The following is a 23,673-nucleotide window of genomic DNA, read 5'->3' as shown; positions in this document are numbered from 1 at the left end:
TTTTTAAGGTCTGGTGATCTTTGGTTTTAAAAAGAAGATGTGCTAATCAAGGTTGGGCTTTCACTGACACCAAAATAACTGGTTAACTTAGAAAACTCAAGTAATCATGCCAGGTTCTAGATGACACATCCATAAACACCACTTGTTGGACCAAATTTACCTTAAAGTCAGAGGACGAAGAAAAACGAAACTAAATTGACTTCCTTACTAATTATCTCATAGATAAACAGCCTGCAAGAGTATATTATGTGCGTGCCTCACGTGAACAGTAAAGAGAATAAAGTAAATGCTGGTACAACTTTTAATTCTGGGGTTTTTTTACAGCTTTTTTTTTCTTTTTTTAAAAACTTATTTATTTTTGGCTGCGTTGGGTCTTTGTTGCTGCACACGGGCTTTCTCTAGTTGCGACAAGTGGGGCTATTCTTCGTTGCAGTATGCAGGCTTCTCATTGCGGTGGCTTCTCTTATTGTGGAGCACGGGCTCTAGGCGCGCGGGCTTCAGTAGTTGTGGCACATGGGCTCATTAGTTGTGGCTTGCGGGCTCTAGAGTGCAGGCCCAGTAGTTGTGGCACACGGGCTTAGTTGCCCCGCGGCATGTGGGATATACCTGGACCAGGGCTCGAACCTGTGTCCTCTGCATTGGCAGGCGGATTCTTAACCACTGCGCCACCACAGAAGCCCTTAATTCTGTTTTTTGTTTTTTTTTTTTTTTTTTTTTTTAGTTTTGGCTGCGTTGGGTCTTTGTTGCTGCAGGCGGGCTTTCTCTAGTTGCGGTGAGCAGGGGCTACTCTTCGTTGCGGTGCGCGGGCTTCTCGTTGTGGTGGCTTCTCTTGTTGCGGAGCGCAGGCTCTAGGCGTGCGGGCTTCAGTAGTTGTGACACATGGGCTCAGTAGTTGTGGCTCGTGGGCTCTAGAGTGCAGGCTCAGTAGCTGTGGCACACGGGCTTAGTTGCTCCGCAGCATGTGGGATCTTCTCGGACCAGGGCTCGAACCCGTGTCCCCTGCATTGGCAGGCGGGTTCTTAACCACTGCGCCACCAGAGAAGTCCCTTAATTCTGTTTTAAATACAGTACGTCTTAATTGGTATCCTCAATGTGGGCAGTTCTCTCTGGCACACAGGCCGGTGCCGGACAGATGAATGTGGGCTCAGTAGCTGGGCCTTCTACACACCGAGCCAGGCACCTCATCATAATGCCCGTCTTCACCCAGCTTGGTTGGAGGCCATTGTAAGTGCCCTTTGGCATATACATTTTGGGGCTCCTGTGAACAGAACGCAAGCAGGTGAAGCATCTGTAAAATGTATATTTCATAGTTAGGTATATAAAATATATATAGCTACGTCTGGGTGCACGAATGTTCAGCCACCTACAAAGAGAATAAATTTGATCTTTCAACTTGACTGGGAAGCGCTCAGAAGGTTCTAGGGACCGTGGGGGTAAAACTCAGCTTGGCAATAAAACGATTAAAACAAAATCCTTCCATTTAGTTTAAAAATGCCTCAGAAGTTGGCGATTTCAAGACACATGCTTCAAATAACCAGCCCCCGCCACCCCGCCCAACTGCTACCACCTAAAACTGTGTACAACAAAAATAACCCAGCCCAGCTGTTAGACTCACCTGTTGCCTCGTGATAGGCGTGAGTTTTCGTCTTCACGGCATAAACACAAACCCAAACATGCTTTTCCTAAAAGCTTTTTTGTGCTATGAAATACGCCTGCAAGCTCATCCTAACCGAAAGCTCACTGGCATGGTGAGAGGTTCAGATAAGATCACAAGCCCCTAGCCTAGTTTTTGTGGATTGTCTCTCCTCTCCAAGATCAGTGGGGTCTTTACAGAAAAAGGGTATTGAGTGCGCCTAGACCTTTGGAGAGGTTATTTTTCTAGACGACCCACAGCCTGCTAGTTGCAAGTTGCTTCATGAAGCAGGACTAAGCCTGCGTCTTTGAGGGCGGGAGAGCACCCCCCTCCCCGGCCCCGGTGCTGCGGGGTGTGCCCTCCAGGCTCTGACCCCCTCTCGTTATGGGAGCGTTCACCTGTCTGGGGCTGAGCCAGCGCTGCATGACTCTGCTCCCTGTGTCTTCAGTTTAAATTCAGACTGTCCTCCCAAGGAGACAGCTGAAAAATACTCATTCTCAAGAGGGGCAATTTTAAAATAAAGTATTTCTGGAAGTGGCGGGGTAAGACCTTCTTTCTCCTAAGTATATTATGTTTTCTGCCATTAACTTTTTCTTATATTCTACTAAAGTGACCTCATCATTTCAAACACGTGAACCTAGTTTTATCGCGTTTTTTTCTACATATTTCACTAGTATACACACTCACATTATATGTATGTGTAATTTTTTTTTTTTTTTTGGGTTGGGAAGAAAAGATACCTCATTTTGAAACCTAAAGGGGGAAATAAGAAAAGCCCTTTGTAATATATTGCCATATTATCACTAAATCCCCTGACAGTTGTGACACAGAAGCAAGTCACCTGTCACTTAAGCTTGAGGTCTCTTTAATTTTCTCCTGGAATTCGCACCAGGCTGTCTTTAATTTGAGGCCTTTATTGGAATTCTGAAACCTCTCTGCCTCCCTGGCTCTCAGATCTATTCTGAGAGCTGTTACAGAATGTATACAATAACCAACAGAGGGATTCGAGAGGGCTGCAGCTCTGTTTATTTAACACTCTAGAGGGATTTTTGTGCTTATTCGGTCCTGGCTGCCCGGCTTTCAATATCGCTTTGACAACCATTCTGCCCTTCTCATTAATTTTAAACAGTTAAAACACAGGAAAAAGAGGAAAAAGTTTTCATTATTAAAGTGCTTTACTTTTTAATAACAGAGGATTCGGTCCGCCAGGGGAAAGGGCATCCTTGCTAATTTCACATTCATATTAAAAAAAAAAAAAAAAAAAACCGCAAGGAAGGTGACAGTTTCGCTGCTGAGGTGGCTTAACGAAAAGAGGGCAGCAAAAAAAAAAGTTTGCATTTCACATCAGTTAAGAGGGTAAAAAAAAAAAAAAAATCCTTGTTAATGACAACAGCAAATGTCCACTTTCGTAACACAGCTCCTGAGTGACTTTTCTCTTGACATTTGAGTGGATAAAACCCTTAGGGGGACCATGTACCGTGAAATCAGATAGACTGTCATCAACCAAACAGGTAGCAGGAATGATTTGACTAAACTAAAAACATTTTCAGGTTGTGAAGTCTCTATTAACACAGAGACGAATGTCTCTCCGAAGAAGGAGGCTTTTCCTTCTCCTCCCTTTATTCTTTCTGCGGCAGCTTTAAATGTGAAAAAGACCCGGGTGACGGGGTTAGGGTCGGTCAGCCAGACCCAGGGGCTCGCACCCTGTCCTCTACAGGAGTTAAAAGCAGCATGAGCTGGGCCTCACGCTGGTGAGACCCACACTGGGGGGTGAGTGTGGGTAGAGCTTAACTGGCACCATCCAAAGAATCAACATCTCTGGGGAGGCACGCTAGCCAGATCGGGTTCTTTTGGATCTTGGTTTCACGTTCAACAGAAAACATTCGTGTTAAGATGCAGGAAACAAAAGCCACTTGTTTTTAGGGGGATATAAAGAAAGGAAATCTTTTCTCTGGGGTTGCTAAAGGCTGAAAAGAAGAGAAGTTTCTATTTTCCTAATATTTTCCATCTGTAAGGTCTTTGATGCAGACAGATGTGAGTTCTTACAGAGGGACTGTTGGCTGCAACGATCCATGCCATCGTCTTGAACGTGGTTTGCTGGAGCAGCCCACTCCTCAGTGGGTTCCTGGGAACTCAGCACAGAGGTCTGGGCTGAAAGAGTGAATCTGAAACACTCAGAGTCTGAACCTCCTACGAAAGAGGAAGCATATGCTCTACGATCCAAGGACAGACTCACCTGTGGTCAGGTGACTGTGGGATGCTCTTAGACAGGAACGGGCAGGCTTCCACCAATGAGTATAAGGCAGGGGAGGAGACTGAAGGCCTAAGCGGGCCATACAAGACGCCTTTAAAAACTGCTTGTGTCCAGTGGTGTTTTAAAGGCCGGAATTGGACTTGGAAAATTCCAAAGTGTCTCCAGTAGACTTTGATTTTGAACATGAGTCATAAGAGGCCAGGAAGGAAAGTAAATAAGTAAATAAAGAAGAGACGTGATCTGCTCCCTCACCAAGCCACCCACCCTCATCTTCACTTGACTTTAGCATCTTCATCGCTCCCTTTTTTTCCCTAGTAATATTGAAAGGATTACCCTTGTTGGCCCCTCTGTGGTTACTGTGTGATTTTACTGTTATTAAATCTGTTATAAACTGCTTCATTATTCCTGACTCTGACTGTCTCTCCTTTAATCCTTCCTTCACCCTCCCAGAAACGCCGCTCCGTTGGCCCCCAGGAAATCCGAGAGCGAGCCACGGTCTTGCAGACGGTGTTTGAAGATTACGTGCACTCCAGTGAGAGGACGGTCTCCGGGGCCAAGAAAGGTTGGTCGATTTCTTAGGTGATTGTGGATGGGTAACCCTGCAGGGCATCGTCCCCACCTCCACCCGCACGCCCCCCAGACAGGTTGAGAGGCCAACCAGGCGTCTTTGCTCACCAGCAGAAGCCTTCAATCTCCCTAATTCTGCAGGGTTTGGAAGCAGGCACGGAAGGCTTTAGAGTGATATTAAATGTTAATTTCATCCTTCCCCGTGTTTTGCACAAATGAGGCTTTATCTTGGCTTACGTCAGGACTAGAGCTTTGACCTAGCAACTTGGATCTCAGGGATCCATTTTTCTCTTTCTTAGAAAACCAGACAGAAGAGATATGACATGTCAGTAGGAATAGTTGTAGAGATGGAAATTAGAGATGAAGGCAAGGGCTGGAATCATTAGACCCAAGCAGTTCCTGTTTGAAAGGACAAAGGAAAATGAGAAGAACAGTGCTGAGGAAGGGCTGTAGGCCATGAACCCAGTTCCTGGGAAATTTACAAAAGAGTTAGGTACTAATTTAACATTCAGTGCCTTTATCGGATAAGTTGGCCCCTGAGATCACCAAGCATTAAGGATGCACTCAACAGTTCACTTGGAGTGTGGAGCAGAGCACGGGAGAAGGGAGCTTCGAACAGCTGCGTGTCTTTCATGCTGGAACGTGTGTGTCTTGGCTAGTGACTTACCCCCATGTTGGGGGATCCAGAGTTCTTTTCGATAGTTACCTGCTATTTTGAGAAGAATGCCAGGCTGGCTTACCAATAGATAAACACTATAGAATCCTTTCTTCTTTTTATGAATTGAATCTTTAAAAAAAAAAAAAAAACGAAACAACGTTCCTTTAACAAATATTTATTGAATTGGGCGCCGTTCCAGGTGCTTGGGATACACCAGGGATCAGAACAGACAAAAATTGTCGCCTTTAGAACATTCTAGTGGGGGAGCAGAAGATGAACGTAATAAACACAGTAAGTAAATTCCATATAAATTAGAGAGTCTAGGGAAAGGTGATGAGAACGATGGAGAGAACAGAGCACGTGAGGGAGATGAAGGGGTGAGGGCAGAGTGAGCCCTGTCCTGAAGGTCGATGCTTGAGCAGAAACCTCACGAGGGGCCGCGCCATGGCTCCGACAGAGGGCGTCCAGGCAGGTTGGGCCGTGGGGGTCAGAGTGCACGGGAACTCCTGGACAGCAGTGTGGCTGGAAGGAGGGGAGGGGTGGCAGAGGAAGGGCCCACTGGAGGCCATCCAGGGGACCCGGTTACCGCGAGTGGAAGGGGAACCATTGGAGGGCTTGGGGCAGAGATGTGGTCTGACAGGTCTGAAAAGGTCACTTGCTGCTGAGTGAGAACAAACCCTGTGGGCACGGGTGAAGGCTGGGAGACTGGCTACCGGGCAGTTACGGTCATCTGGAAATAGATGACAGAACTAAGTTAGCAACTATTTGCAAGTGCCTGTTACATACCTTAGCACGTCATAAAGGCAGTCCTTAGTTAGGCAGTCCTTAATCAGAACCACCCAAGATGAGAGATGACGTCCCAGTAATTGCCCCATAACTGCTGATAAATAATCAGTGCGTATTCCAGTCTGGTTTCTGATAATACCCTGTCCTAGCGTTTCCCTAAAGTGAATTCAGCAACTCCTAAGGCTCCTCCTGAGAACCTGCCTTTAAAGATGTACTGGAATATTCTGTCAGGAGGAATAGAATGTTTGTCTCAGTGGAACTTTAGAGTTCGGTCATTTGTTGAAAGTCAGGCAACGTCAGCTTTCTGTACGATGCACAGTCAAGTGTTTGCAGCAGGATTTCAGGGTTAATAGCAGAGTTGCAGTGAAGGGGAACAACACCATCGTTATGACGTCAGTGTCAGAGGTCATCTGGGTATTCTAGCGAGCCTGCAACGATTTCAGTGTGACTGGGTCCTCAGAGTAAAACTTACAGTCAATAGTCCTTAGAGAATGCGGCTTTGTGTTTTCTCTCGTTATCGTTACCATTGAACTTTATACCAAGAAACAGAGTTACTTGCCTTCTTCTTAAAGGATGTTGGAGTGGGGCCAGTCCCCAATGTTTTATGTACCAAGGAGGAAATAAATGTATCGTCTTTTAAGGAAACTGCCCGTAGAAGATCTCGGTCACCCCACAGCAGACATTAGGTTCTCCCCTATTCTTCTCTCTCCTCTTACTTAGGATTGAGTTCTGGCGGTTTGGGGGGAATATACACATAACTGCCACACCCCAGGAGTTGATACTGTCTTTTGCATTTCAATCTGCATATGCAAATTCCCCACTACTGACTTGCTTCCCTTTTATGCCATTTCAGAACCCACCTCATGAATAATTAACAAAGCAGCTGGGTTTTGCCTTCACGGCAGAAACCTAGTTGGAAACTGGGCCAAGTATGCATTTGTTTTCCTTTTGCATTTTCTGACCCAGTCGTTGCTAATGACCTGAACTTTATCGTGGTCGGTTTCCAGAAGCGGTTACCCCTTTCTCCCCTCATGTCTTGCATCTTGTAGCTAGAGCTTCAGGTGGTAAAAATTGTGGTAACCTAAGTTTGAACTCCAGGGTCCTGAACGAAAATTTCAGAAAGCGGAGTCCTTTGCCTGCACAGCGCCACTTCCCCTGTGGTTCGAGCCGCTCTTCCCTGAAGAGCAGGGGCTGCACGTGTAGGGGTTGTGCCTGGCTCTGAAGGGATGCTTCTCGAGGTCAAGAAAATGCAAACTACTGAAATCATCCCTCTCCCCTCAGTGTGATCGGAGGGAGGTTGGCTCCTTGGCCGAATGCTTTGTCTTTAGGAGAATTAGAGGGGCAGGCAAGCAGCCTCCTTTTTCGCCCTTTCTTTGGGTGGTCGTCACCGTTGATGTGCCGGGTAGGAACATGCAACGCGCCTTCTCTGTACAGACGCGTGCTCTTCTCGGGCAGGGGTGGGGTCGGGAGGGGCGAGGATGAGCTGCACCTTCCAGGCTGCGGTTCTGCTCCTTTCTGCCTCCTTGCCCCAAAGCCTCATCTGCACGATGCCGCTGTTCCTGATCAGATGTCCGAGAGTGCATTTGGTTTTATTGCTCAAAAGGACAAAATGTCCTTGGAAGGTATTTTGAAATCGATTTCCCTTAATTCTGTCATCCTCTGGCTCTGAAATGGGACTTGGTGGCGTGCCACTGCCTGCTCTGATTGGCTAGAGCATCATCCGTCTTCCCAAATAAACGTCTCCTTTCAGGACTTCTCGCCTTCCCGCTCGCCTCGGGCCCACAGCCCTCTTCCTTCCACACGTTCCTGGTGCTGCCAGCAGGGCCACTTCCTGCCCCTTGGAAGGTCCTACAGACAGCTGCGCTCCATCTGAGGTTCCTGCTTCTCTGAATTAGCCAAACCTGGGAGTGTGTGCATGTATGCGAGGACGACCAACTGTCGCTGTCCCCAGCGAGACAGGAGCCTTGAGGACGAGGAGGCTTAGTGCAAACAGGCAGTGAGAGGTGCTGCCTGACCAGTTGCCGAGGGAGAGAACCCTTCTGCCGTTTCTTGGCAAACTCACCATCCCCGTAAAGCTGCTCGTTGAGCACCTAGCTCTCCCAGGACAGAGGCTCTCCAGCCTCAGCTCTCAGGATTGGTGCAGAGAAGAGGAATCCTCTCTGATCTGCCAGTCTGCTCAAGCACAAGAGTGAGGTGCGTGAGAAGGCCTGGGCCAGTATCGGGGTAGATGAGGCTTCAGAGGTGCAGACTCTTTGCTTTGGCGTGGCGTGGTTCCAGTCTGCTCTTTCTGTCTAGAGTAAACGTTGGGGGTTGGGAAAGAGAGGGAGGTGGAGAAGAGGCTGGCGTCTCCAGGGTCATGATAGTTGTAGAGCTTTCGCCTCTGAGGACTCGAATATGGTCAGAACTCTCCAAACAGCACGGGCCATTTGAAATGTTAAAGATTTTCCTTGAAAAACCTCGTCCCCAGTTATTAAAAAGGGGAGTAAGCACAGAGTTAAGCGAGGGGTACAGTGGGGTTGCCTTGGTTATTATTTCTCATCGATTGGGAAAAGGAGTTCACTTTGCTCGGTAAATAGAGCTTTGATGGGTTCCCAGGATCCTTCCAGGAGCTGATCTGCTAAAATGACACTTTTTATTACTGTTCATAAACGCCAGTCTCCAGGTGCTGCTGGGATATTACGTTTAAGCTGTGGGCAAACTTGCCAGTCCAGTGGCTCAACAGGCGAGGGCGAGAGAGGCTGGTGTTTAGTGCCTGCTTCCATCAGAAGCAGTGCAGGGCGGGGCTCCGGGGGAAGTAAAGTCAGTGGGGGTGGGGAACAGTCCCAAGAGTCCCCCCCCCACCCGCGTCCTGTTGGAGTGAGAACAGGGCAGACACTGGACCGTCACTGTTATCGGGAGACATTTAAGGGGAACAAGGTATAGGAGAATGATTCCTCAAAGGAATGCCCAGGGACTTCCCTGGCGGTCCAGTGGTTAAGACTCTGCGCTTCCAGTGCAGGCGTGCGGGTTCGATCCCTGCTCGTGAACTAAGATCCCACATGCCGCATGGCGTGGCCCAAAAATTAATTAAATAAATAAATATAAAAATAAATTTTTTAAAAAAGGAGTGCCCAGTTAAGGGGTAGCCAGAGTGCCACCCTCCTGGGAACTGCCTCTGACCAGTGCCAGGTTGAGAACAGGGGCCTCTTTCTTAACTTTAAAATAGGACTGAAACTTTCACAATAGACTGTCTGATGAACAGCTCTAAACCGCTGGCAGTCCTCAACAGATGAACTGGTTTGTGGGCTATTTTAGAAATTCAGTAATTTTCTTTCTCTTTACAATTCTGTTTTTGTTTCCTTTTTTTACACATTCTTTGAAAGGGTAAGAAACCCCGTATCGATCGATTCTGGATGCATTAGCACGAATTCGGTTTTAAAATCCCGTGAGTATATGGAGAACTGGTGTCAGTGATTCCTCCAGATGGGCAGCTAGAGGTGGCACTCCGGGCGGAGACAGTGTTTACAGTAACGATAATGTATAGTAATAATAAACGTAAGGGCAATCATAATAAAGCCTTGTGAGCCTTTTAAATTTTGTGACATTTGCATGTATTAACTATTTGAAAAAATAATAATTCAATTAGGGGAAAATTTTCCCAATATAAAGGTCTGATGATTTCATTTTTCATAAGAAAATGGTATACATTGATCCTGTCTCAGTTTCTTCACTCATTCTCTCATTCATTCATTTATACAACAGAAACCTGCTGTGCGCCAGGTACTGTGCTAGACCCCAAGACTATAATGAAGAAGAAAATAGGACCCTCCCCTCTAGGTTTATTACAAGCTACACAGTAAAATGTGAAATTTTATTGGGTTTACTCATTGTGGCTGGTAGACTTAACTTATTTTTAGAAATGAAGAAAAATACACAAGTATAGCTTTAGGTTGTTGATGTTTGTTGTGCTATCCTGGTTGTGTGTGCATCGTGGCCCGGCAGGGTGAGCTTTAGGCCGGGGCTGCTGAGACCCGTCCTGACCGCCTCCCGCCCTCTCACTGTCTTTCAGCCCTGCAGTCCTTCATCCGGGCCTACGCGACCTACCCCCGGGAGCTGAAGCACATCTTCCACATCCGATCACTCCACCTCGGGCATGTGGCTAAGAGCTTTGGGCTAAGAGATGCCCCTAAAAATCTCAGTGCCTTGGCCACAAAGAAGAAGAAAGCAAACCTGAAAAGGTAAGGTGGGCTGGATTTGTCCTCTGTTCAGATTGGCAGCCATGAGATGGTGTGGGGGGCTGCTGTGTGCCAACTTGCGTTTCTGTGGTACATTTATCGCCAGTATCTGCCCTTCTCTCAGTATGATGAATGCTTGGAACAGCTGGAAAAATACCTAATCTGAATACTTTTAAGGCACTTGCAGAAATTCGATGATGGGTCCTGACCCAACTCCTGTTGGGTCCAGAGTAGTGGGGATTATTGGAACAGCAGGACTGCCCACGGATAGAGTAACTCTGGGGCTTTTCACACTCGGAGCTCCAGGTGTGCTGTGGTCCACCCTGGAAAGCTTCGGGGACTTGAAGGAAGACGGTGGTGTGTTCCATGAAACTCTGCTGCGGCCGCAGAGCTCCTGCAGGCTGGCTGGGCGTGGGGGCCGGGCCTGGGGCTCCCAGCGCCGTGTGCCGCTCTGCTTGGTGCTGGCACGCACCTCCAGCACTGAGCACGTGTAGGGCAAGTGCAGTGGACTCTTCTCCCTCCGCCCCCGCTCCCCCCTCCAAAAAAAAGAACACGTTAGGAACGGTCCAGAGCCGGAGTGAGAAGTGTTGCCCTGCAGGTTGGGCACTGGGCTCCGAGTCCATCTTCACGATTTCAAGAGGTCCTGAGATGATTTCTCTCAACGAAATGCAGTTGTAAAAGGTCTTCTTTCTCTCCTCAAAGACAGGGTATTCATGGGAATTTCCTGGCAGTCCAGTGGTTAGGACTCGGCCCTTTCACTGCCATGGCCCTGGGTTCAGTCCCTGGTCAGGGAACTGAGATCCCGCAAACCACATGGTGGTGCCGCCAAAAAAAACACAACACGCGGTGTTCTTTTAGTACCAGCCCCAGCCCTTTGCGGGAACTAGAGTTTCTTAGATACCAGGAGCTGCTTTAATGGGGGATTTGGGGCAGATCATTGTTTTTTTGTTTTGTTTTGTTTTGTTTTGTTTTTGCGGTACGCGGGCCTCTCACTGTTGTGGCCTCTCCCGTTGCGGAGCACAGGCTCCGGACGCACAGGCTCAGCGGCCATGGCTCACGGGCCCAGCCGCTCCGCGGCATGTGGGATCTTCCCGGACCCGGGCACGAACCCGTGTCCCCTGCATCGGCAGGCGGACTCTCAACCACTGCGCCACCAGGGAAGCCCCAGATCATTGTTTTTGCTTACTAATTACAAATGCCAGTATATCCTTGCCCTGCCACTGAGCACCTGTGGGCAGTACCGCGCTCTCCTACGTGTCCCAGCACAGTGTCTGTCTCGCATGTTCACCAAGAAGAGCCGGTCACGTCGTCAGCCTCATCAGGGCCCAGGTTCTCTGGTTGAAATGACAGAGGGAGAAGCCCGCCCAGTGCAGGGCGATGGCTGTTGGAGTTAGGGGGCTTGGCCTTCGGTTCCAGCTCCAGCCTGACGTGAGCTTGTGAGCTTTGGACCGTTGTCTTTGTTTAATTTCTCAGAGCCTCGTTTTCTTCAGCTACAAAAGGGAAAAGGAAATCCACGTTTTTAGCCACTTCACAAGAATCAGAATTAGGTGATGCATGCGACTGTGCCTTTTGAACCATGAAGGGCCATCCGGATGAAACACCTTAGGACAGAGAGCTGGAGACCCGGTGAGTTAAGATTCCAGAACATCCAATTGGATCTGTCCAGGGACTTGGCACTTAGAAGGCTCTTTAGAATGGATAAAAGGTTGCCTAATTCTAATTCCCATTTTGGAATTTTTTTTTTTTTCTTCTTCTTGCGGCACACGGGCCTCTCACTGCTGTGGCCTCTCCCGTTGTGGAGCACAGGCTCCGGACACGCAGGCTCAGCGGCCATGGCTCACGGACCTAGCTGCTCCGTGGCGTGTGGGATCCTCCCGGACCGGGGCACGAACCCGTGTCCCCTGCATCGGCAGGCGGACTCTCAACCACTGCGCCACCAGGGAAGCCCCCATTTTGGAGTTTTTAAGATGCTTGGTCTTTTTTCTTATAGTAATCCCCCTCATATAGGACAACACTCCAGTAATTCTGTGAGGCAGGCACTTCCCCGCACGCTCTTCTCCGATGCCCGGACAAGACTGAGACACGTCTGGCTCTGGTTTCTTCCAGGACGTTTTGAGGTGCAGGGCGTTGCCTGCTGCCACACTCTACCTGTCCTGGGCAGGGCTGCGGCCAGAGATGCCTCTGCTCGAGCCGGGTCCTCCTGAGGGAGAAGGTGCCTCAGCTCCACTCCAGATTTGGGACTGCCGTGCACCAGAGTTAGTTTGGGGTAGCTGACATCTGTACGTAGTAACTGGTTTTAAGTATGTGACAAAACTATGAGGCTCGCAGTCAGGTCTGGAATGACCTCCTAGTGGTCTGGAAGCCTGGCCATCCTGTCCCACCGTCTCTAAAACGCCGACACGTGAAGGAGGTGGGAATCCATCTGCCACGTGATCACTGGTAAGAAACACGTATTTTGTTTATTCCTCTTCCTGCAAGTAAACGTGACCCCAGTATTTTATTGCCAGCAGCTGACCTACCTTTGCAAGCGTTAATAGCAGCTCTTCAGACTGGGTGTGCCCAGCCCTCACCCAGGGAAGGCAGAGCGGGAGGCTCAAGGCGCTGGGAGTAGCGGGGGACTCGGAGCCAGCATTGTCCTTACCTTGCGGAGCCGCCAGGGAGAGAGCAAGCCGCCGCCTCCCGCTTCAGCTGACCCGCGCTGGCAGATGGGCACCAGGGCTACGATACCCCTGTGAGCAGGGGATTTAGCAGGGCTTTATTTAGGGAAGAATGGGCTGATTAGCCGATAAAGAGCATGTAAGATGGTATGGGGCAGCCTTTGATGTCTGGCTGGCGCGGCGGGGAGCCGGGTGGTGAGTGACAGCAGTGTGTCACACGATTACCCCGCCCGTGACAGTGCCGCTCTCTGTTCTTGCCATGTCACCACTCTGTTACAGTGACTTTTTCCGTTGTTATGCCCTTCTTTTGAAGGCATTTCTCCCCACACTCCTTACATCCTCCCGCCCCACCCCTGCCTTGTTAATGCAGACGGGCACTCAAGGATACAGTAAGTACCTTTTTTACTGGGGGAGATCTTGTCACTCCTGGAGGAAGAATGGCTTTGCAGCTAATCTGCACATGGACCGTATCACTGTGGTCGGGGAAGCGGCAGAGAAACTTGACAGATTCTCTGCACCTCAGTCAGGGCTCGAGCCAGTGCCAGTCGCTGCTTTTTAAGGAACAGGAAAGAAAAGTCCATTAAACCCCACACAAGTGTGGAGAGTTACGCTGTGGCCACAATGATTGTCCTGAGCCGAGGCGTCTCTTCTGAAATCCATCTGTCAAGGAAGAGAAGGGGTTCCTTGGGTTTTGTGTGGGTGGGTAAAATGATAGCACTAATTTCTGCGAGTTATTCTGCATATTCCATTTATGGTGTGTTCACTGCTAGAATAGTTACGTTATGTGCAAACCTCTGATATCTGCAAACCAAACTGATGAGACCGTAAGCAAAATCCTGTCTCGCCTGCCATCCCCAAGCAAGGGGTTCACCCGGATGTTACCGGATGAGGCCGGGGCAGGTTAGGCTTGGAGACTACTGGGCATTTCTGTGCAGTGACAGAGGGAACTTCTATCTCGTCTATATGCCTTTATTCCTTCACTGGACCACTTTTCAGAAAAAGGAAAAAAAGAGTTAATGTCCCTAAATAAGGGCTTAATCAGCAGGTCTCTCTCTGTCTCCGTTTTGAGTCCTCAGTTCTGAAGGGGAACAGCAAGTGTCTTCCCCCTGCGCACAGAAGCACAGAGTCACGAGCACTCTTCTGACACTGACACACAAGCCTGTCAGAACAGCCCGCCACCGCAGATACCTCCATATCCACGTGCACAGGGAGTCGGTGCTGTTGGTAGAATTTTGAATGGCCCCTTAGCAACATCCATCACGAACACAGCATTTTCCTCCCGTGCAAGGCAGTTCTTACTTCGAAGCTAGGTAGATTCAGCAGTCCCTGAGAAGGAAGCAAAGGTAACATACCTTCCAGAGTTTCCATCCTCCCAGGAGTCGCTGAGACCCGGCGCTGTCTGCTCTGGGAGCGCAGGGCTGCATTGTTTGCCAGGGTGTCTGTCTGTCTGTCTAGGCAGTCACACATGTGAGTAGAACCTGTCCAGGACCAGTGAGCAGACAACTTCCTCATCCGTTTGACACTCTGGTCAGTGGTTCAAGGATATAGAAAGTAATGAGCCTTAAAGTCTTAGTGTTATGGTGGCAATGTGAAAGGGCGAGTCTGTTGGGTTTAAACCACCCTATCTCATTTGGATTATATGCTATAATTGTAAGTTCACTTTCCCCCAAACTGTTTAGTTTGCAGCTACCTAAGGCTGGTCTCACCACTGACTTCTACCATCTGGGTCTTTCTGAAGTTCTTCTTAGTGCGTAGATTTCTTTGTATAAATTTTCTCAAACCAGCCCAGCTAAGTGTTACCTGGTAGTTCTCATTTGATCAAAAAGTAGGGCTGTCTGATCCCTTAGTACCTACTGGATCTGGGTGTGCTTGGTCAGGGCTCAGCAGGCTGGGATCCGTAGTGGAAGGGGACGGAGCCGGTCCCCTGGGGCCGGGCCTCACATCCTAGCCACCGTCCGTACCCAGCAGGACAGAGCATGTCCTTCACCTCTGTTACTTCCAAAGTTCTACATTTAGTGTACTTGTTAAAATAAGGAAACATCCTTAGGGAGGTCATTCTTGCCAGACTTTTCTCATCTGTGAAATGCTTTATCATTGAAGTTCAAATCAGAGATTTTGTAGACCTCCGTTTCAGGGTCATTTTTCACCTTTTTTTTTTTAATTTATGTTTCTCTTTTTTCATTGAAGTATAGTTAATTTACAATGTTGTGTTAGTTTCACGTGTACAGCAAAGTGACTCAGTTATACATATATATTTATATATGTTTCAGATTCTTTTCCATTATAGGTTGTTAAAAGATACTGAGTCTAGGTCCCTGTGCTCTACAGTAGGACCTTGTTGTTTACCTGTTGTATAGTAGTGTATATATGTTAATCCCAAACTCTTATTTTATCTCCCACCCGCCCCCCCATCCCCTTTGGTGACCATAAGTTTGTTTTCCATGTCTATGAGTCTATTTCTGTTTTGTAAATAAGCTCATTTGTATCATTTTTTTAGATCCCACCTGTAAGTGATAAGTGGTGTTATGTGATATTAGTCTTTGTCTGACTTACTTAGTATGATCATCTCTGGATCCATCCATGTTACTGCAAATGACATCGTTTCATTTTTTATGGCTGGGTAGGATGGATTCCATTGTGTACATATATACCGCGTCTTCTTTATCCGTTCCTCTGTCGATGGACACTTAGGTTGCTTCCATGTCTTGGCTATTGTAGATAGTGCTGCTGTGAACATAGGGGTGCCTGTATCTTTTCAAATTATAGTTTTCTCCCGTTTTTCATCTTTGAAGGCCTTTGCTCTGTCCCTCTCTGATTGTCACTCTCACTTTTTCAGTAATTATTAAATAACTTGTGAGAGTTACTGTGTTGAATAGACTCTAGTTTGAGAAGTTCATACCCCCATCAGCCATCTCCCTGCCCCTCCACTTGTTTCTTAAATGCTGACTGTGGGAGTGTCATGCAGTAATTAACAAGAGCCTGGGTTTTACCCACACCGGCATCTGGGTTGGGTCACTTACCGTTTCTGTTCCTCAGTCCCCTCGCCTCTCAAATAGTGGCACGGAGCCTCACAGTGTTGTCTGGGGATCAACCAGGTGACGAGTACAAAGCATCGACACGGTGTCTGGGACATGAACACGGGAGCACTTGCGGAGGTGGTGACCAAGACAGGAGCACTGGTTCTTCCCGCCGGCCTTCACCACACTTAGAAGCATCCCTGGAACAGAGAGCGTGAACCTGTCATTAACTGTCAACCTTTTAGCACCTCGAAGTTTTCTTATGAGCAACCACCTTGAAAACGCGGGGCTGGTCCCCTCCAAGACGAGCATGGAGATGCTGCAGCCGCATCTCCCTGCAAAGCAATATTCTCATCATTAGGAGCATCTTGCCTGCCAATTTTTATGTGGCCTTTACAGCCTCCCTAATACCACTTAATTAGCTGAAGGCAAACCTGGAATCTTGCCCACCGTGAAAATTCTCTCCGTTTCCTTGAGCCAGTCATCGTTCTGTAGGAAGACAGAGTGGCCAGACGTGAGGTCAGAGGCTGGACAAAGCCCCGTTTGGAAACATGGGGGTTCCTCTCCGCACCCGATCTTGGAGCAGCGTCCTGCACTGCTCATCCCTGCCCTGATCCCTCTGGCCTCCTGGTCTCCCCCTTCAGCCTCCCCGCCCCGTCCCCATGGATCCCCTCAACTTCATTGTAGAACGGTCCACTGCTGGGCCTCCTGCGGCCCTTCCGGTCCCGCTGACCGGTGCTCCCCTTGCCCGTCGCGCCCCCCGCTTCTTCCAGCCTTTCGGTGATGTCTCGTTACTCTAATATTTAGGACACACCCCCTCTTCCCTCTCCCCACGGCCTCAGCTGGCACCCCTCCTTTCTCGTTCTCTCCCGGGGCCTTTGCCCGGCATGCTGCGGGCCTGGGCCTCTCCTCACCCCTCTTCGTCTTTGGGCCTCTGTCCCTTCTTCGAGGAAGTCTCCTCTGGCACGCCTGCCTGGGTGGACACCGCATGCCCCCACTCCACCACCCCACCACCCCCCACCGCCGTCACAGTAGCCCTACACCTGTCTGTGATGTTTGTCTGTGTGGTTCCTGTCTCTCCCCTCCGTGTAGCCCAGGGTAGAAACCCTGTCTGGTTTTCCTCATCGCATCCCCAGCACCTACCTGGCACGTGATAGGTGCTCAGGAAGTAGTTGTTTTTTTTTGTTTGTTTTTGTTTTTTTCTTTTTTTTTTTCTTTTTTTTGCGGTACGCGGGCTTCTCACTGCTGTGGCCTCTCCCGTTGCGGAGCACAGGCCTAGCGGCCATGGCTCACGGGCCCAGCTGCTCCGCGGCATGTGGGATCTTCCCGGACCGGGGCACGAACCCACGTCCTCTGCATCGGCAGGCGGACTCTCTACCACTGCGCCACCAGGGAAGCCCAGGAAGTAGTTTTGAATAGATGAACGGAACCTGAAAGTCTTCTGCAATTCTGAGACGAAGAGCATAAAGGGAAAGAGAAAAGAGGAGTTGTTCTGACAGGAACCAGGTAAACGCCTCTTAATTGTTTAGTTAGCCCAGCAAACAGCAAATCCTGCCTTTCAGAGCGCCCCGTCCACTCCGTAGTCTGTCCTGAGAGAACAAGCATGGGGTCACTTTCCTCTTGGCATGAAACAGTCCCCGAGAAGGACTGAGCCTCGGGCCCTGTTTCCCCGACGTCACAGTGGAGGAACCCACAGAACGTGGAGAGGAGTGGGTTCGGGATCGGGGTCTCCACCAGCCTGGGTAGGGCCAGGGCAGATGCCCACAGAGGGTCGGTTCACTCGACCTCAGCCTGAAGACCAGAGGGAAACAGCTAGGACCACCAGCAGTGACTGTGAGGACAGGTGTGCGTGTCCCGTGGGGCAGGGGAGCAGAATCTCCTCTCACAGGCTGCTAGGGAGCCGTATGAAAACACAGGAGGGCCCGTGCTTTAAAGGTGAGTTCGGGTTAAGGGAGAGAATTTTCACTCAGAGCCTGGGTGAGCTGTATGGACTGTAGCCGAGACCATATTCTACCGGCCTCTGTGTCAAGGGTGATGAGGTGGGTGGCTTCGAAGCCCACGCTGGCTTGCCTCTCTGGGACATCTATACCGACAAGAAGTGTCCAGACTGGGACAAGGGGCAGGACGAGTGCTGTGGACGGTGGCTGGGTCTGTCTGGGTGAAGAACACCGGCACAGAGGGGTCACTTGGGGGTGATGTGATTATTGAGGTCCCCCCGTTGCATTCACACACAGCCCTGGGTTGAGCTGCATGGGCAGGGCTCCTCGGAGGGCCGGCCCTCTGCCCTCAGCACCCCCGGTGCAGCTCCAGGTTGCTCCCTGCCCGCCGCCAGGCGCCAGCCCTGCACACGCGGCTCTTTACATCTGGTCCTTGCTTCTACCACTGTTTGTTCTGCCTGACACCGTGCAATTAGCAGCCTCCTCATGAAACACCCCCGCCACCGGTCCGTGCCCACCCCCGGCTAATGAGGCAATCGGGGATTTCACAGTGGCCCTGCGCTGCCTCCACACCTGGGTCACCTGCAGACAGCGGGGGCCACGGGGCGTGTGCTTTCAGGCAGGCAGGCAGGGCTGACAACAAAGAACAGGAACCCAGCCAGCCTCTCCCGGGAGGATGCTGGAGACGGCACATTCCCGTTGGAGCCTTCCCGGCCCTGGAGTCTGAAGATGTGCCCGGCCCAGCATGCGTTGGCAGATGCCAGACCCACGAGGCCTCGCGCAGCAGGAGACCCGACTCTGCAACGCCTTGTCCTTGCTCCAGGCTCTTCTAGTTCAGGCTATTCGAGAAACCAGGAAGGAAGGAGCACGACGGTCCCCCAGCTCTCCGCTTGCTACACGCAGCTTAGTTCAGGCCGACGACTCCCCTCCTCTCACCTGTCTCCACGTTCCTTGGGCTCCTTCACATCCCCAGCCCCTCCACATACTCCTTGCTCTTATGCCACAGAGCCTTTCCGTCTGGTTAGGACCCATAGGGAATGACCTCAGGTCTTTTCCAGATGTTCTCTCCATTCTGGTCCTGACGCTCCAGCAGCAGGCTGACACGTGGAGTGACGTCTTAACCAATAAGTAGTCCAGAAGAGGGGTGTGGTTTGAGAGCGTCACATCCCAGAGTGACGGCATTTGGCTGTCTGCCAGCATGTCTCTTGAGGGAGTACGTGTGCCCCTGGCCGTGCTGAATCCACACGCGTTGTCTCGTTGAGCCTCACCAGGTCCCTTCGACCTCGGCCGAGTTCCCAGTAACTGGTGAGAAAGTGGACATGCCCGGTCATGCGGCACTGAGTCTGAGAGACTTTGGAGCCCACATTCCTGGCACTCGTCTCCTTCCTTGCCTGCACCCGTTTGGAAGCTTCTGGTTTCTATGATTAGTATTAGGCTAAGTAACAAGTAGATGAATTCTGTTAAGGGTGTTTCTTGCCCGTGAACAGATAATTCTTTGTGTAATGGGAGAAATGGACTTAAAGCAGAAGACATTTTGGTGCATATATGGAAGGATTTGATTTGAAGCCATCAGAATGGCAAACCCTGGAGTGGGCGGGAGCAGCTTTCTGCTCATGGGGCAGATCTCTGACAACAGACAGCTGCGGGCAAGATGTGGATCCGGCTTTTTCTCTAGTTTCCTTCTGAGTCTAGAGGCAGAGGGTGCAGTGGGAGAGGCCCGGGCTTGGAGTCAGGCGCTCAGCAGCAGCTTCGCGTTGCCGCGGGGCCTGTCAGGTCGTGTGGGGCGTGGGGAGGGATGATGGACACGCGGCACCGGCCGGGGCTTAGAGTCGTCGTCCAGTAAATGCTGATTCCTCTACCCCTGCCCGCTTCTCTCTGAGTCTGTGGGTAAAAAGTGAAAGCTTCACGGGAATTCCCTGGCGGTCCAGCGGTTAGGACTTGGCGCTGTCACTGCCGAGGCTCCAGGTTCAATCCCTGATCGGGGAACTAAGATCCCACAAGACTCGCGGTGTGGCCAAAAAGAAAAAGAAGAAAAGTGGAAGTTTTATAGACTCTTCCCCGAACGCTCCCGCCCACCAGAACCTTGTGCCGTCGGTCACATTACTCCTTGGTTGTAAGACCTCCACTTCAGGGCTCCCAGCAGCGAGGTAGGGGGGACTCGCCACCTCCAGGGTGGAGTGAGTTAGAGCTACCTGGCTAGAGCTCCTGCAATGAGCCCAAGTTGACCACTTTCACTTCCCGCCCTTTGGCCTCCGGGATCCAGATCCTGAATGTGCGTGACATACAAAGCTAGCGACACAAGGTGTTACCGATCGAAGCAGTCCCGGGTCCACGTGACAAGGCATCCGGTATCTGATGACGGCTGCTCATCTCCTCTGCCTTTCCTCTTTCCGGATTGTTAATGATAATTACAGTCAGCGTTTTCCCGGTGCCTTCAGGACGGGCGCTCTGATACGGGCTGTGATTCATTAGTTCGTTTAATCCTTTTGAGAGTAAGCAGCCTGGCACTGAGAGAAGTAGTGCCTCGGCCAAGCTCAGAAAATAGGTCCCGCAGCCTCTACAGGACGGTGCCGGGGTCCTCCCCTCCGAGGGCCAGCTCCGCCCCGGCGCCTCCAGCCGCCCCACGTCCCAGCCCGTCGTCTGGGCGGCTTTTCTCTCCGCCCAGGTTCTTGTCAGAATCTGGCTCGTCCAACTGTCCAAACATGCAGTAGAGCCTGGCCGGCCCAGAGAGGAGGGCAGCCACGTCTGTCACTGCAGCCAGCGGTGACAGCAGAGATCACGGCTGCCACCCACGTGGGGCTCAGCCGCGCTGGGCTCCGGTCAGAGCCGTGGGTTTCCTCCTCTGGTCCTCCCATGTCCTCACGTGCTGTCCCTCTCCCGGGGCGGGGCTGGGACTCGCACCCTGGCCTCCAGGCTCGACGCTGTGCGGCTTCTCCCACCCTCGGCTTCGGGTCAGCCTGTGGCTCAGGCAGCTGAGCCCCTGCCTGTGTGCACATGTGACGAGCCAAACCACCCGCCTTCTCTGACGCAAGAGCGTGGGCCCCCAGTTCAGGGTCACCTTTTAGCTGAGCCCATCCTTCTGGCCCGTTGGGGTGCTCTGCCGTCCAGCATGCTAGCTGTCCCTGCAGGCTTCGTCTCATCTGCAGAGGTGATAAATATGCCTCATAATGTCATTCGAGTTATCGATAATGGTGTCAAGCAGGGCAAGCCCAGAGGGTTTGGAGCTGGGATTCTGCCCAAGCTTATCAGTCTCAGTGTTTGCAGGATACAGTCATGCCAGTTACAGAAACACTGAATTGTTTCCACGTGCACCCTGTATTTCTCCATCTTAACGTTTTCACAGAGAATTAGATTTTATAAAGCATCCTTCGTTTTACCTTCACGCTACCCCTTGCATCCACGTGGAGGCCCTTTCTGACGTGTGAGGAATCTCAGCTTAGGGGAAGCTACTGACTCTGCAGGGTCGTCAGCTAGGTGAGGGCCGGGCTGGGATTCCAACCAGCGCTGTCAGGGTCCTGCTGCCTCACCTCTTCCCCAACACCGCCACCTGCTGTGTGACGTCCAGGCCTGGCTCCTGACAGAACTTCCATGAAGGTCTCTGGCACTTGGACAGGTAATCCCAAAGCTCCATGCACTTCTGGGATTCTGACTCAGGGCGTCGCTTTCAGACCTCGGCCATCTCTAAGCCTTGTCTCTGTCCCCCTTCCCGTGGTGGGCGCCTTTCCGGGCAGCAGGTTGGTCATGGCATCTACATACTGACCGCTTGTGACCTGCACGGCCTGGCATCCGCCTGCCACCAGCTCTTCACTGGGTCTGGTTGTTAGGTGTGAGGCAGAGACCCACTTTTTCTCCGTCTCTGCGTCCACAGAGCCACTCAGGAATTTTCTGGAATGATATCCACTGCCTCAGTAGGGCTCCACTGGAGTGGAGTGTCTTCTGGGGCCCTGGGAGCTTTACAAGCGCTAGAGTCGGTATGGTCCTAAGAAATCGCAAAGAAGGCATCCCTAAAATGGGCAGCCCATCAGCATGCATCTCTGCCGAAACAGAATCCAGAGGTTAAGGAGCCCCGATGCACCTCCTTTTCCTGCGATGGCCGTAAAAGGTCTGATAGCTTGTTTCCCTTCAGTAGGCTAAATGATCGTCCCACACTGGCGGGTTCTGCACCTGAACTACTTTGTTGCCTCAGGGGGACTGCTTGTCACCTTCTCCCTGGAGTTGTTGGTCACTCTCACTGTCATCTGAGAGCCCCCTAAACCCCCTCAGATTCTGTGCCTTTGCTTCATCCGTAAGGGCGAGGCAGGAGGGTAGAAACTTGGAGTCAGCCTCAAGCCTCGGAAGCCTTCACTGTCTCCTTCCACGATCACTCAGAACCCAGGCTTTTCTTCCAGTCTGGGGGCTTGCTTCTGCTGCAGGGTCCTTGGGGCCTCAGTGTGGCCCTGGGTCATTTGCTTACAAGCAGAATTTTTCAGACTAGAGAAAGAAATATGCTTTACTGGTCTTCTGTCTTGTCTGTTTTAATTATACCACAAGAGAAAAATCCCTCACAAAAACAAACTGAAAGCCAGAGGCAAAGAGGTTTTTGATAAGTAAAAATTAAAATACTTTGATATTTCAGCCCAGGGTAAAATTGTACCACTTGATTTTTTTTTCCCCTAAAATGAGTGTACTGCTTTTCCTGATTACAAAAATAATAATGTGTTTATTGTAAAAATTTGGGAAATAGAGAAAAGCTTAAAAATCATCCAGTAAAAGCCCACAATGCAAGTTAATCTTAATTCGCATTTTTTGTGCCTCATACTTTCTCTGCAGGTGTACATGTAGGATCTTTTTATATCTATAATGAGATTGAGCAAATCATGATTTTTTTTGTTTGTTTGTTTGTTTTGTTTTTGTTTTTGTTTTTTTTGTGTGGTACGCGGGCCTCTCACTGTTGTGGCCTCTCCCGTTGCGGAGCACAGGGTCTGGATGCACAGGCTCAGCGGCCATGGCTCACAGGCCCAGCCGCTCCGCGGCACGTGGGATCTTCCCGGACCAGGGCACGAACCCATGTCCCCTGCATCGGCAGGCAGACTCTCAACCACTGCGCCACCAGGGAAGCCCCATGATTTTTTTAAACTGCTTTTTTCACTTGTCATCCAGCTGTTACTCTTACGATGCACTTTATCAGGGGTTCCAAAAGTCTTCGAGGTCTGCTGTAATGTGAACGTTGCTTCTGTACTGGAACTATTTCGTGAGGAACTTGCTCCTTGTGGTAAAAACTTACAGCACAGTGGTTAAGTGTGTGCATCGCGGAGTCGGAAAGTCCTGGGCCCCGATCCCACCTCCTCCCTGGATGTGCTGTTTGACCCCCCTGCACCTCGGTTGCCGTGCCTGTGGTGCCTCTTTCACAGGATTGTTGAAGTAAACGAGTTAGATGCCTCTCAAGTGTTTACAACAGCACCTGACGTAAGTAGGTGTCGTGCACGTGCTAATAATACAGTTATTATTAAAGTCACAGAGCCAGTGTCAGTGGCTGTGATTTGACATGCTTTATATTTAACTCCGTTAACGCCTGTCATTGTTATTTGCTTATATGTTCGTGTGTGTGGTGGACCCCGCTAACGTGGGCCACCGCTGTCGTCATCACCACCGTCATCTACGCTTTAAATATGGCCGGCAGGAAGTGTTCTAAAAGTCGGAAGGAAGGCACTAGAGGCACATTTCAAGACCTTGGTGGAAGAGATTGCTTGTTCAGTGACTGTCTCGGATAACTGGATAACTCTTGGGAAGAAATAGTTAAATTCGCCACATCCTACCATAAGCCAGAACAAAATCTAGATGGAATTAAAGCCATAGCAGAGGCTAAACGAAGATATCCTTGAATATTTTAAAAAGGCTACGGTGAGGAAGGCTTTTCTGAGCATGGTCCTAAAGCCATAAAACAGAAAAGAGAATGTTGAGAGAATTGACG

At 50.4% G+C, this 23,673-nt stretch overlaps 1 protein-coding gene across 1 annotated transcript in view; it reads left to right on the top strand.

Moving 5' to 3' along the window:
* Nucleotides 1-23,673, top strand: part of DDX31 (DEAD-box helicase 31) — a 72,949-nt gene that overhangs the window by 43,676 nt on the left and 5,600 nt on the right. Inside the window, 2 exon segments of the mRNA XM_029202929.1 lie at nucleotides 4,338-4,449; nucleotides 9,947-10,115. Coding sequence (XP_029058762.1) covers nucleotides 4,338-4,449; nucleotides 9,947-10,115 — 281 coding nt within the window.

Source organism: Monodon monoceros, unplaced genomic scaffold, assembly GCF_005190385.1.
Source record: "Monodon monoceros isolate NGI ecotype Baffin Bay Population unplaced genomic scaffold, NGI_Narwhal_1 Super_Scaffold_5, whole genome shotgun sequence".
In the NCBI taxonomy this organism is placed as follows: Eukaryota; Metazoa; Chordata; class Mammalia; order Artiodactyla; family Monodontidae; genus Monodon; species Monodon monoceros.
Note: the sequence above shows the minus strand (reverse complement) of the source record. Positions and strands in the feature narration are given on the sequence as shown.